The 15,053-nt window shown below is 43.4% G+C and overlaps 1 protein-coding gene across 2 annotated transcripts in view; it reads right to left on the reverse strand.

Annotated features, from left to right (window-relative positions):
- Positions 1-15,053, reverse strand: part of lhfpl2a (LHFPL tetraspan subfamily member 2a) — a 66,620-nt gene that overhangs the window by 10,502 nt on the left and 41,065 nt on the right. For both annotated transcript variants that reach the window (XM_084046306.1, XM_084046305.1), the window contains 2 exons: positions 5,290-5,481; positions 3,831-4,762 (listed from right to left, as the gene is read on the reverse strand). In XM_084046306.1, the coding sequence (XP_083902432.1) occupies positions 3,831-4,275 (445 nt within the window). In that variant the 5' untranslated portion in view covers positions 4,276-4,762; positions 5,290-5,481. The remainder of the gene's footprint in view (positions 1-3,830; positions 4,763-5,289; positions 5,482-15,053) is intronic.

Below are 15,053 nucleotides of genomic sequence, written 5' to 3' on the forward strand. Positions count from 1 at the left end.
AATCTGGCATTTTATTGCTGCAAAACTACACTGCACTGCAATGTAATGTTCACTGCCATAAAGATAGGAACAGAATCATGAGATCGAAGACATGATGACAGTTTATGACTCGCTGTCCATGTTGCGCTTGTAAAGCAGATGGTTTAAAGACACGGCGCACATTTACTGTCTTCCTGTTTCTAATCCGGGCTAGTTGAGGTTATGAGAGAGCAAAACACCCAAGTCCTATAAACCAGTGGTTCTTCTCAACCAGTGGTCCAGGGACCACCAATGGTCTTTGAGGGGGTTCCAGCCGGGGCCCCAGCAAAAGGTGTTCATATACATTTTCACCCCTTTGTATACGTTGGCTATTCAAAAATAGCAGATCTACAAGCTTGCAGCGCGTCACTTCGTCACTATTTTTGAACAATTTTGTCTCTCCTGGGGGTCGTTGACACAAAAGAGATGGGGGGTCCGCGGCCAAATGTATATCAATTTAGAAGTCCTTATTGGTATGAAAAAGGTTGGAAATCACTGCTATAAACCTCTAAGACCATTTCCTTGGGGAATCGCTGCTACCCTCGCCCAGGCAAGGAAGGCCCAGTTACCAAGTTACCGTAGTTACCTGTCGCCCTGCCAGAGACGTATAGTTACCAAGACAGGTACCTGTCGACCTGCCAAATACAGGTACCTGTCGCCTTTCCAGACACGTATAGTTACCAAGACAGGTACCTGTCGCCCTGCCAGACACGTAGTTACCAAGACAGGTACCTGTCGCCCCGCCAGAGAATACAATGTCCTTGTTCTGTCGTCTGTTTTAGCTATTCACTTACGTAAGGTGCTATGAATGACTTTACCTTCAGGGCTGAGAAACCTCGCTTACTATTCAAGAAATGAAAACAAGTCACAAGCTCTTGTTAATACTTTTCATTGGCTTAATACAGGGGTCTTCAACGTTTTCCAGGCCAAGGACCACCTAGCTGAAGCAGGGACCCCCTCTATATTGTATAAAATTGTGTTTCAGATTTTTTTTTAAATGTACTTGGTCTGCTCTTGTTTCCCTCTACACCTCTATGCCTCTATGCCAAAAATAGGTTAATGTAAAAAAAAAAAATCCTATCACACAAAGATTTGGCTACAAGCTCACAGCGTGACACATTGTGAGCTTGTAGATCGGCCATATTTGTTACTTGTGCGCTATGCTCTTGTATGACAAAGTAGGGCAAAAAAACAACATCAAAAGGTGTAATATGGAGATACAAGGTGTCTGCCCCACGGCACACGGCTTCAGTTACACACATCTGGATAGAAACGGTGACAACATGGCCCTCAGAGACTTTCACATTTCTATCTGCTGATCTCCAGTGACAAACAGTGACATCAGTGACATGGTGAATATTAGGTTAACGGGGTTATGGGGCAGTGATGGAATGTAACTCAGTACATTTACTCAAGCACTGTACTTAAGTACAATTTTGAGGTATTTTTTACTTTACTGGAGTATTTCCAATTGTCTATACTTATACTTCTACTCCACTACATCTTCGAGGTAAATATTGTACTTTTACTCCGCAACAATTATTTGTAAAACTTTAGTTACTAGTTACTTTGCAGATATACATGATTAAATTATAAAACATACATTAACCACTTTAGCCCTATTTTATACCTAGGCTATTTGAAAATAGCCGATCTACAAGCTCACAACGCGTCGCATCGCGACGCGTTGTGAGCTTGTAGATCAGCTATTTTTAAACATTTCAGTACTTTTACTTTTGGTATTTTAAGTGCATTTTGATACCACTACTTTTGTACTTTTACTCAAGTAAATTTTGAATTCAGGACTTTAACTTGTAACAGAGTACTTCTATGTTGCAGTATTGATAATTTTACTTGAGAAAAACATTTGAGTACTTTTTCCACCACTGCTCAAGTGTTGTACGTAAAATTGTGTTAAAGATTAAACTTTCATAGATTTCATAGATCTTCAAAGACTATTGCTTCATCCATCAGTGCTGGACCATTTGCCTAAAAATAGCAGAGCTTGTAGATCTGCTATTTTCGGCAAATGGTCCCCCCACAATAGTGATTCAGTTGGTTAATATATTTGTATTTTTCTTATGTTTAAAGTTGCTATCGCACAAAGGTTTGGCAGACCCCCTGTAGTAACTCTGAGGACCCCCTAGGGGTCCCGGAGCCCCAGTTGAAGATCCCTGTACTAGGTAGTCTCGCGTGGCCAGACTGTTGCCTCCCACAATTTACAAATGTTTCCGACATACAGTCTGGGACTCGGAAGCTCTGATCATGTGTAAGGGGAAAGCGGATGCCCCTCCCCTACCCACGTCCGTTTTAGCATTGTGCAGTGGCGCAAACGAGTCCGACTGGAATCAACGAATCTCATAAATATCGTTTATGTCTACTAGTGTCTTCTTTCACAGTTTTTTCGGCTTTAATTCCATGATACCTTTCTCAGTTTTCTGTGATAAACAATCCTCGCACAAATAACATGAATCTACCGCTCCTATGACTATGCTTCCGCCTCGGTTCTGTTTCCACTAGGACTACAGGTCCGCGGGCACCGCGTCGTGATTGGTCAAATGTTTTTCCGGTCTGAACAACTTCCGTTACACAGCTTTCGGGAAGTGGAGCTCCAGACTCTATATAGCATTCAGAGATTGTGGAATAGTAGTCTGGTGACGCGAGACTATGTACTAGGCCAACGGGGACAGGGACAAACGGTGACATCAGTGACAGTCGAATTTTAGGTTGATGGGGTCAGGGACACGCCAACGGAATAACGTCACCGTCTCTGGCAACGATATCGCCCATCATCTTCACATCTGAGGTCAATCCTTTCTGCAAACATCCACCATCTGACTCCAGTTTTATTATTACCAGAAGGTCTGGACATTTATTGGAAATAATGACTAGTATAACGTCAGCTAGTGGCAGTGGAGGACAGCAACAGAGTACATTTACTTTTTTGTATCATTACCATTTTTTTGTATCTGTACTTTACTTGAGTATTAGGTTTATTTAAATTTTTATCCTTAGACTTGCACTCCATTTGAAAGACAAAATATTGTACTTTTGACTCCACTACATTTCTAGTATATTATGAATACTATCGCAATGCATTGTGAGATTTCTTTTTTGCTACTTTTGTGTGGCACTCTTAACAACACATTGAGTGCCAGTCGCGTATATCTACGCGAACCTACTTAATTGCGCAGCGTGCCAGTCGCGTAGATATACGCAAAGTGGTCTTTTTTCCTTTTTTTTTACTCACAGGTTGAAATTTCATTGTAGGCCTCGTTCGCCACGACACATTTCATTGTAGCACCACCGGAAGCGGAATTATTCTTCTCCGGAGATTTTCGTTCCCATCCGCCTCCATTCTAAAGCGGACACTAAAACGCCATTTTCTCGGTTGTAGTTTTTCTCGTCGCTGATCGCTGTTAAACACAAACCGTTGTAACTACAAGATGGCGTATCGCCTATCGAAATGGTTTTCGCTGGCCGACTCAAGACGGATCGCCTGTGTGTTTACAAACAGTTTAACGTGCGATCTTAAGGAATTTAACGAGGTCTGTGGCGACGTGAAAAAAACAAAAAACAACAATAAAACGCTGGCACTGGTGAGTACATTATGAGATTAAACTCTGACATGGAATGTGTTAAACCTTTTCAGATGGGGGGGGGGGGTGATCCACATCCACGGCCAAATACATATCATGTTGGGGGTCCTTGGCACGAAAAAGTTTGAGAACTACTGATTTTGAAGGCATTTGTAGAATCGTCCTAAGGACTTAATGGATTAAGGGGTGCAAAAACATCTGTGTGAGACTCACCAGCGATGCCCTGCAGCAGGCCGCACACGTTGAAGATGCTCTTCTTCATGATGCTCTGGAAGCACATGGTGAACACCGAGATGAACGCCACGGCGCACAGCAGCAGGATGCCTGCCGCCAGGAAGATGGCCGCCCCCTGCCAGAAGCCGCTGGCCATCTCGCCGAAGTGCACGGCGTACGGCCCGCACAGCACGCCGCCGCGGCCGAGCCGCAGGTGCGGCAGCTTGATGCAGCGGCCGTACAGTCCCAGGGTGGGCCGGTAGGCCTCGCCGGCGGCCGAGGAGGCCCCGCCGTGGTGGTGGTGGGGGCCAAAGACGGCGTCGGGGGTCCGGGGGAAGCCCACCAGCCAGTCGGTGCTCATGAAGGCGATGAGCTCGCCGAACGCCGCCACGATGCTCAGCAGAGTCCAGAGCATGGAGCGACACGTCACGATCACGTGGCACATGGTGACCACGATTGTCCCCGGAGACAGAGGGGGTGGGGGGCGCTGTCTGCTTAGAGATCAAAGATTGATCGATTAAAATCCAAGATCGATCGTTGCGATCCGATGATCAGGAATCAAAATTCTGTCGTTTTCTGTCGTTCTTCTTCTTCCCTTTTCCTGAACACTGCAAATGACGGAGCAGGAACGACAAATCTCTGGACTCTCTGGAGGGGCACTCTGCTTGGAGCGAAGATCGATCGATTAAATCCAAGAGCGATCGATTCAACCGATGGCTTTTAGTCAGATTTAGTCAGACAGTTTTAGTGGGTATTTTCTCTTTGAGCCAGGAGCTCCACTAACACAGAAGTTATCAGTCCAGTCAGAGGATGTCCTCTGCTTCTGACCTTGGGGTTAAGTGTTGTTCCGGTAGGACCGTGGTCCTTCCTACTTCCTTGTTGTTGCTCCTTTGTGCGTCCTTGTTGCGTCTTCAAGGCTCCTTCAGGTAGGGCTGTCACAACGGCAAAATTGAAGTTGATGATTAATTTGTCACTCAAATAATTGCGATTAACGATTTAATTGTGGGAACGCATCTGTGTCATTTTAGATTTATTTGGCCTTTAAAAAATACAAACTCTGCAAGCTCATAGCGCAGCACCGAGTGCCACGCTATGAGCTTGTAGATCTGCTATTTTTGAAAAATCGTGAAAGTTTGTGCAAATCTTTGAATACATATTTATGTTTTAAAGCGAACATTTTTAACTCCGATATGTGCTTTTGGGGGTCCCTGGAACAACGTGGCCAAATACATATCATTTTGGGGGTCCTTGACATGGAAAAGTTGGAGCACCACTGATATGGCAGAATAAGATTTGCACACATTTTTAAGATTTTTCAAAAAAGCAGATCTACAAGCTCACAGCGCAGCACTCGGTGCCGCGCTGTGAGCTTGTAGATCTGCTATTTTTGAATAGCCAAAGAAATCTAAAGTGACACAGATGCGTTCCCGGATTGAATGGGTTAATAATTATGATCTACCTTTCAGGTGTTCCCCTGCTGTTGCGCTCACTCCTTCCTGTCTGATGTATTGGCGTTGTGTGCTCTCTCTCTCTCTCTCCGGCTTGGGCGTTGTTGTTTGTTTCTGTCCTATCGGCGTGCGGTGTGTCGTTCACATGGTACTGCAGGGGGCGTGTCCTCTGGGCCAGCCCGCTGGCGTCACGTCAAACACACCTGTAGCAGATAAAAGACGGTAAACATTAACGATACAACCTTAGTGTGTGGGTCATTGGCGACTGTAAACACCGACTCTAGAGTCAACTTACATACATATACATTGTCATAAAGGTGTCCCAAGCCCGAAAATAAGCTGATCTACAAGCTCACAATGTGTCAAAGAATGAAGTGAGTGCAGGGCAGTGGTTCTCAAAGTGGGGTCCGGGGACACTCAGGGGTCCTTGAGGGGGCTCTAGGGGGTCGCCAGCAAAATGTGTTAATATAGCATAAAAAAATCTTTTCAACCACTTTAACCCTATATATATCGGCTATTTGAAAATAGCAGATCTACAAGCCCACAACGAGAACTACTGGGTCAGATGTGTCGTGTGCTTCTATTGAGGCTGAGTGTGTCTGAAGTGAAACGCTACTGTTGTCCTCTGTGTGTTGACGTTGAAAGATCTGTAATGTTCTGTTCTGTTGTGCCTGAGAAAGCACATTAGTGTCAGGTCAGTATGACGTGCGTGTGCGTGTGTGCGTGCGCTTGTGCGTGCATTCGTGTAAGCGCTGCAAACACAGCAGTGTGTTTCACATGGTTGCTTACAGCAGTGTCTATGCAGGAGCGCTGTGGAACACAGCTAGAGGTTAGAGGTTTGAAGAAGAATTCAGAATTTAGAGTCAAAGAGACATAAATGAATACTTGAGAAATGAACGCTTACATTGGGATGAGAGCGACTTAGTGGCGGCCATAGCTGAGTGGGGAGACAGGTTGTCTGGCAATAGACCATATTCACACCGCGGCCATATTGCCATTAAGTCAATGAAATGCCACCCCGGTTGCCACCCCAGTTGCCACAGCAACGCAATGTTAAATTCAAAAATGGCCGGCGTGTGAATATGGACTATCACAAGGTTTGACCCTTGGGTCACCCATCTACGTGTCGAAGTGTCCCTGAGAAAGACACTTAGCGATGTATTGTGCATGTCGTTTTTTTTCTTTTTACACCCTTTTCACCCCAATTTAGTCGGCAATTGATTCCTCCCCACACATTTGTGTGTTGTCACTGCTGTTGTATCCTACCTACCAGCAGTGAGGAGCCCCCACCGGGAGGACGTAGTGGGCATACAAATACAATGCGTTTCTATGAGACTGACACTCTTTTCTGCCCAGACCAGAAAAAAACGGACAAAAAAAAACCTTGATCACGTGTGCATTCACTAACATAACAAACAAACAAAAGCTTATGCTTACACACGCCTGGTGGGTTTTGTGAGTTTACCCCTTACAGCTCCCCCCCATGCGCTCATCAGAGCCATCTGAGCAGCCCTCAGCTGGGTGAAGCTGTAAAAGTAATGTCACTTCCCCTGCCGGGGTGACCAGGAAATGCTTCCTTTTCCCGCGTGTCAACTTTGAGTCTCCTACCAGAGACATTAGCATCTTTCCGCTGGTCATCAAATTATTGTCTCAGGAAAGCGACAAAAACAAAAGAATCTCCATGAATTCAAGGCTTCATGGGGTGTGTAATTGACAATTGAACCAATTAATTGGGTGAACTATTCCTTTAACACATTGACCGCCAGAGGTTAATCTCATAATGTACTCACCAGTGCCAACATTTTATTGTTGTTTTTTGTTTTTTTCACGTCGCCATAGACCTTGTTAAAATCCTTAAAATTGAGCCGTGCACTGTTTGTAAACATCGCAGACATCTGCCTGGTTCGAGCAGTGAAAACCACGTGTCAAACGGAATCTCCATGTTGTAGTTAGAACGGTTTATGTTAGACAGTGATCACCGAGGAGAAGAAAACAACAAGGAGAAAATTGAGTTTCAGTTTCGTCATTAGAACGAGGGCTGACGGCGTCGGCAAAACCGGATCCCAATTAATTCTGTTTCCGGTGGTGTTACAATGAAATGTGCCGTACCGGAAATTGAAAAAAAAAAAAAAAATTGAAAAAAAAGGAAAAAGCACCACGGCCCGTAGGCTACGGGATCGGCGCTTTACAGTTGGATTTATCGGCCCGTAGGCTACGGGCCTGGCGGTGAGAGTGTTAACACCAGCATCCGTACTCTGGGGAAAATCTTTTTGCAGGAAAATAGCAGATCTACAAGCTCACAACGTGTCGCGACGCGTTGTGAGCTTGTAGATCGGCTATTTTCAGTGAAGGTATTTAATGTAGAGTAAAAACACGCACGCACGCACGCACGCACGCACGCACGCACGCACGCACGCACGCACGCACGCACGCACACACACACACACACACACACACACACACACACACACACACACACACACACACACAGGTAGTGGGAAAAACGAACAATTTTGCTTGTAGATCGGCTATTTTTGGTGAGCAACACAGCCGTATAACTAAGTATAAATCAGTCATAACTCCAAATCTAACCCCGACCTGAATCTTTTTTACAATTGTAAACCCATCATTAAAGATATGTTTTTTAACCGTAAAATGCTATGTTTTTTCACACACACACACACACACACGCACGCACGCACGCACGCACGCACGCACACACACACACACACACACACACACACACACACACACACACACACACACACACACAGGTGGTGGGAAAAACGAACAATTTTGCTTGTAGATCGGCTATTTTTGGTGAGCAACACAGCCGTATAACTAAGTATAAATCAGTCATAACTCCAAATCTAACCCCGACCTGAATCTTTTTTACAATTGTAAACCCATCATTAAAGATATGTTTTTTAACCGTAAAATGCTATGTTTTTTCACACACACACACACACACACACACACACACACACACACACACACACACACACACACACACACACACACACACACACACACACACCCATAGCAGCACGGCAGATAACCTGACAGATTATACTTTTATTGTCCCCGTGGGAAAATTCCAGGGTTAATGCCCTATAGCTTTGCTCAAGGGCACTTGGGCTGGAGAGTGGAGAATGACACTAACATGCATGTCATTTACTGTGGGAGGAAACAGAAGATTCCCAGCAACCCGAAGTAATCCCATGTGAATGAATGACCATGGTGAGAAGAACATGCCAACACAGAAACAGCCCCGGCCAGTCAGGGTTCGAAGTAACGGTGTTACTTTAGTTTTTGAATACAATTCCAGTTTAGTTTTAGTCATATTTTAGTCAACTGAAATGTTCTAGAACAGAGGTCTTCAACAGGGGGTCCTTAGAGTTACTACAGGGGGTCCGCCAAATCGTTGTGTGATATGATTATTTTTTTCTTACATTAACCACTTGAACCCTAGTATCCCTTTTTCTGAGGAGAACTAGCAGATCTACAAGCTCACAACGCCTTGCGCTGCGAGGCGTTGTGAGCTTGTAGATCTGCTATTTTTGGCAAAGCGGTATAGTTGTAGAGGGAAAAAAGAGCAGACCAAGTAAAACGGTTTAATCTGAAACACAATTTTATACAATATAGAGGGGGTCCCTGCTTCATCTCTCTCTCAGCTAGGGGGTCTGAAAACGTTGAAGACCCCTGTTCTAGGAGAACAAATGAATGAATCCTAAATCTTATTTTACCTGTCTGTGTCATTTACAGACCTTTGACTTTTTTTTTGTTTTACAACTTTCTAAGGATCAGCAGAAGCCCTGGAGGCCGGTGAAGCAGCACCATATCAGACCTACGATCCTGATCCCAGATCAGCTTCAGGGCAATGCACTGGCATCAAAGGCTGGACAGTAAAGATAACAGACGTCCAGGTTAGGCAGTAAAACATCATTTCTCTGTCATTGTTCTTCCACATGTGCAATTATTCCATCAAGCAGCATTCACTTTAAAGGGGCATGATGCCCTTTTGCTTTTCAGATCAGGTTAAAAGCTACAGCCTTATAGTACACACTAGAGACAGTGATGTAAGCAACACAGCTGCATAAGGCTGACCTTATAGTCAGTGGTGGAAAAAATACTCACATTTTCTACTTAAGCAAAAGTATCGATACTGCAATGTAGAAATACTCTGTTACAAGTAAAAGCCTGTGTTCAAAATGTTACTTGAGTAAAAGTACTAAAATATTGGCATCAAAATATACTTTAAGTACCCAAAGTAAGTAAAAAAAAGTACAAAAAAGTTTCAAAATAGCAGCTCTACAAGCTCACAACACATCGCGAGTGTGAGCTTGTAGATCGGCTATTTTCAAATAGCATATATATAAAGCAATGCTAAAGTGGTTAATGTATGTGTTATAATGTAATAGTTTATATCTGCAAAGTAACTAGTACTTATGTGCCTATAGTAGCCTACACAGTGATGTAAGCGACACAGCTGCAGCTTATCAAACATTAATATGATTTGGTGTGTCTAGTATTGACCATAGACACACCCATGGCTCTGCACACACCTAAATTGACCACACCCATTATTAGTGTTATTAGCTATAGCTGTGTTGCTTACCTGCCTACCATGTTTTTGCCCTGCTGTAGTTGTGGAAAACAATAGGGTTATATAATGCCCCTTTACCAATGTTAGATTCAAGTCTCTCCAATAGGCTCTATGCACAGCAGCCATATTGGAAAGAAATTGGGCCTCTTCCTTACTTCCTTCACAGGTGTTACCAATGATACTAACAAAGGCTCTGTTCCATTTAGTGTAGCACAGTGGTTCTCAAACCTTTTAATTTCAAGGACCCCCATAACTCTGAGAGTGTGCAAATGGAACCAAATGGACCCGTAATCCATTTGTAGATGTTGTACACCCTCAGAGTTACACACCCGTAAGGGGCCATTTGGAACCCACTAAATGAACCATGAGGGTCCCTGGACCACACTTTGAGACCCACTGGTGTAGCAGAGTGTTTCCAGTGAGCCAACATGCACAATATCAGCACCCTGACTCTGTTTGACCAGAATGGAACAGAACCTTCATTAAGTATCATTGGTACCACCTGTGAAGGAAGTAAGGAAGTGGCCCATGTCTTTCCAATGTGGCTGCTGTGCAAAGAGCCAATAGCATAATATTCCACCCTCGCGGTTCAAATGTGCTTCAAAGGCATACGAATACAGATCTCCACCTACGGGTCCATCTGGTGAAATCCGCATTCTGTTTAGTTATTAAAACAGCAGCTGCAGACAAAGCTACGCCCACTGCTTTGGAAACTGATCATCATCCCAATATATGAAGCACCGCTCTGCAGCTACTGCATTGGTGTAGAGCAGTGGTTCTCAAACTTTTTCATGTCAAGGATCCCCAAATTGACACTTATTAGCCCGCGGACCCCCATTTCAAAAGATATGCCAGGGACCCCCATAAGAGAAGATTTTTTACGGCTCTGTCAGTGATTCTCAACCATTTTAATTTCAAGGACCCCCAGTTTGACATGCATTAGGGCTACAGACCCCCATTTAATGGCATTTCTATCACTTGGACCGCAATTTCTATTGTAAAATCAATGTTAATTTAACTCTGAGAGTGTACAAATGGAACCAAATGGACCCGTTAGGGTCCATTTGGTGCCTAATCTATCATTTAGCTGGGGACCCCCTGGAACTCCCTCAAGGACCCCTGGGGGTCCCCGGACCCCACTTTGAGAACCAATGGTGTAGAGACTCCAAGTGTTTGGCTACAACAGGCCCTTTGAAGAGGCAGGAATCTCATACCGAATTGAGAGATTTCAAGTCTGTCCACGAGACATTAGCAGGTTCCAGCACGGAGGGAAAGACGGTCAGACACAAAGCATCTTCAAACCCGTTTCCACACATTCTTTTTTTTACAAATGAACTTTCTAAACCTTTCCATAACTTTCCCCACAATATTTTTGCCCATTTCCAAGCCTGTATAGCAATCATGTGGCGCAATCCTGAGGCTCTTGCTTCAATGTAGTGATGTTAGACACGTTTTTTTATTTTGAATTAAAAAAAAATATGAACAAACTCATTAGCCAAATACAATGCATGAACAAACTTTTATCCAAAACAAATTCCAAACTTTTTCCACACCTGGAAAGGCGTTTATTTTCTTTTTATTTCGAAATATTTCCAGGAATATATTGACTAGGGATCGTCCGATACCGATACCGATTGGTAGTGATCAAAGAGGCCGATAGCCGATAAAAAAAAATATTTTTTTTGTTTCTTTTTATACTTCATTTCTTTCGATATTGATAAAAATCATGAATATCGGCCCTGATAATCGGTCGTTTCGATAATCGGTAGTATTGATGGTGGGAGCCCTGTATGTACTTTGTTGGCCGGGGTCCCCCAGGGTTCTCTACCCGTCTCTCTTCGCCGAGGAGATGTGCAGAATGTTTGGCTATTATCACAGAATAGGAATAGGGGCGCTAGGGTTCATGTGATTAATAAGCAGTGGTGTAAAGTAACTAAGTACTTTTACTCAAGTACTGTACTTAAGTACAATTTTGAGGTATTTTTACTTTATTGGAGTATTTCAAATTTTCAGTACTTCTAATCCACTACATCTCAGAGATAAAATATTGTAATTTTACTCCACTACAATTATTTGAACACTTTAGTTACTAGTTACTTTGCAGTTATAAATTATTACATTATAAAACATACATTAACCACTTTAGCCCTATTTTATAAATTCCGGACTTTCACTTGCAACAGAGTACTTCTGCACTGCAGTATTGATACTTTGACTTAAGAAAAACATTTGAGCACTTTTTCCACCAATGTTAATAAGACATGAGAGCAATAAACAGGACTTATGAGTGTCTTCCCCCCACATTAACCAACGGCTGTCTCTTCCCCTATACACTGTTTATCTCAGTCCAGCTTTCTCCACGTTCCTCCTGGGAGGGTGTCACACAACCCCCCAGTCTGGGTCAAACGGAGCAGGGGGTCTACTCTGCACACACACACTCCCAAACGGCTGTGGGGGTCTTCTGTCATGACGTTATCGGTGGTCCCTATGGTCTGTCGTCACACAGAGGACCTGGGGTCTGACCGCATGTGCGTGTGTGTGTGTATGTGTATGTGTATGTGTATGTGTGTGCGTGTGCGTGTGCGTGTGCGTGTGCGTGTGCGTGTGCGTGTGTGTGTCTTCTGTTGACCCTTGCCGTCCTGTTAAGATATCCAAACAAGCCTTCTCTTCCAGCAAGGGAAATGACCCAGATATCTGTGTGTGTGTGTGTGTGTGTGTGTGTGTGTGTGTGTGTGTGTGTGTGTGTGTGTGTGTGTGTGTGTGTGTGTGTGTGTGTGTGTGTGTGTGTGTGTGTGTGTGTGTGTGTGTGTGTGTGCGTGCGTGCGTGCGTGTGTGTGTGTGCGTGTGTGTTTAAAGTGGGTGAGGTCATAGGAACAGAGCAGAGACACGAGTCACTATTTTGGCGTTAGATCAAAATGACTTTTATGAATCACCAATGTCCTCATGGAGTAAACATGCACAGATGTTACCGTCCGTGTGCGCGCGCGTGTGTGTGCGTGTGCGTGTGCGAGTGTGTGTGCGCGTGCCTTGCATGTCCAAAACCAAAACTGTTCTAATTTAAAAATACCTACAAGCTCAAAATGTGTCGCACCCCGACACATTCTGAGCTTGTAGATCGGCTATTTTTGCTACTGTTGAGTATTACCAAAAAACAAACATTAAAATGTTCAAATATGAAGTTACGAGGTTTCTGCCCGACAGCAAAGACATGTTACAGAGCTGTGAATGTCCCCATAACGTCATTGTCCGAACTGTTAAAAAAACGGACTAAAATAATAATATAATACAAATAAAAGACGATGACACATCCTTCCGCAAGAGAAATGTTTTCAACACTCTCTGGGTTCCAACCACTTAAAGGTACGGTGAGCAATACTTTTTGGTTAAACTGTTAAGACCGGGAACGCATCTATGCAACCACTTAAACCATTATGTTATACTTTGGCTATTAAAAAATAGCAGATCTACAAGCTCATATCGCGGCACCGAGTGCCGCGATATGAGCTTGTAGATCTGCTATTTTTGTTTTAATCGTGATTCTTTGGGCAAATCTTTGAATATATATATTTTTTTAAAGCGAACATTTGTAACTCAAATCTTTGCTTTTGGGGGGTCCCTGGAACAACATATTTTGAGATGGGGGTCCGCGGCCAAATACATATCATTTTGGGGGTCCTTGACATGAAAAAGTTTGAGAACCACTGATTATAGCAACATAAGTTAAAAAAACTGTTAGGATTTGGAAGACATTTGTAAGCGCCGGTGTTGCCACATCCTTGAAACATGTGGACCATGATGCACTTTGGGTGCTCATATCCCCCGACGGGTACGGTCTAGTTTGCAGATGGTCTGTAGGCCAGACTCATTCCTGAAATCAAATGGAAATGAGATTTCCGGAGGGAGGGGGGTTTACCAGGCTAGTTTGCAGAATCCCCAGAAGCAAAGATTTGAGTTACAAATGTTCGTTTTAAAAAATATATATATTCAAAGATTTGAACAAATGGCAGATCTACAAGCTCATAGTGTGGCACTCTGTGTCGCGCTATGAGCTTGTATATCTGCTATTTTTGAATAGACAAAGTATAAGATAATGGTTAAAGTGGTTAAAATCTAAAATGATATAGATGCTTACCCAGTCTTAATGGGACAACACAAGAAGTGTTTTGTTAAAAGGTTAAAGCTCTATATTCTGATAGTAATCATTGCTATAGAGTGTTTGTTCAGTAACAGGAGTCTCTCTGTCTCTCCAGCTCTTTAAAGGAGACACACCATGAATTTCACTTTTTTTTATTTATTTTTTTATTTTTTTGGCTCCCCAGTGTCTCTTGTACCCCAAAAAATATTTTCTTTTAACATTCAGTCATTCATTCTCATTTCAGAGATTTTCAGAATGGGCGTGTCTGAACAGGCCATCTCAGAATGGCAAGTTTGCTTACCTCACCAAACTTTCTGCCCATGTATTTTGACAGACAGAATTGCTCAGTACCGCAGTACAGCACCCCCCTAGCCAACTGGACGTTTTGGTATTGCAGCTGAAAGTGCTTTATAAGCCTGAGAGAATTGACTTGGGATGAGTATATCTGAGTGTTGATTTAGGCTCAAACCTTTTGAAAATGGTTTGAGGGACATACACCATATGATATTAAATATCAAATATTTTTTTTTAATTCATGGTGTGTCTCCTTTAATAAACAGAAAACACATTTTCAGGTACGTGACAAAATGTCAGCCAATCGGGAGAGAGTACCCATTTATCAGCTTACAATTTCTCTTGTCGAATCTGTATCCTGACTGAGTTCCTGTTCCTGATTGGACGAAATTGGTATCCTGACCTGAAAATGTATTTTCTGTTTAATAAAGAGCTGGAGAGACATGGAGACTGCTGTTACTGAACAAACACTATATAGCAATGATTACTCTTTATAATTTTTATCCCACGATTTCTTAACCCATTTTTTCACCCAGTGCCAATTGTCTATGTAATCCTGGGCGCTACACTCCCTCTGCCAGCCTAGGGAGAGCCTAGAGCCGAGCTCATGCCTCCTTCAATGCATGAGAGCTAGCAAGCCGCTCCTTATCACCTGACAGGGAGGAGGATCCCTGGTTAGAGTAGTGCGTGGAAGGAACACGTTATTCCAACCAGTTCCTTTCCCCTCCATCAGGCGACCC

This window comes from Gymnoscopelus microlampas, assembly GCF_963454915.1.
Source record: "Gymnoscopelus microlampas genome assembly, chromosome: 21".
Taxonomy (NCBI): domain Eukaryota; kingdom Metazoa; phylum Chordata; class Actinopteri; order Myctophiformes; family Myctophidae; genus Gymnoscopelus; species Gymnoscopelus microlampas.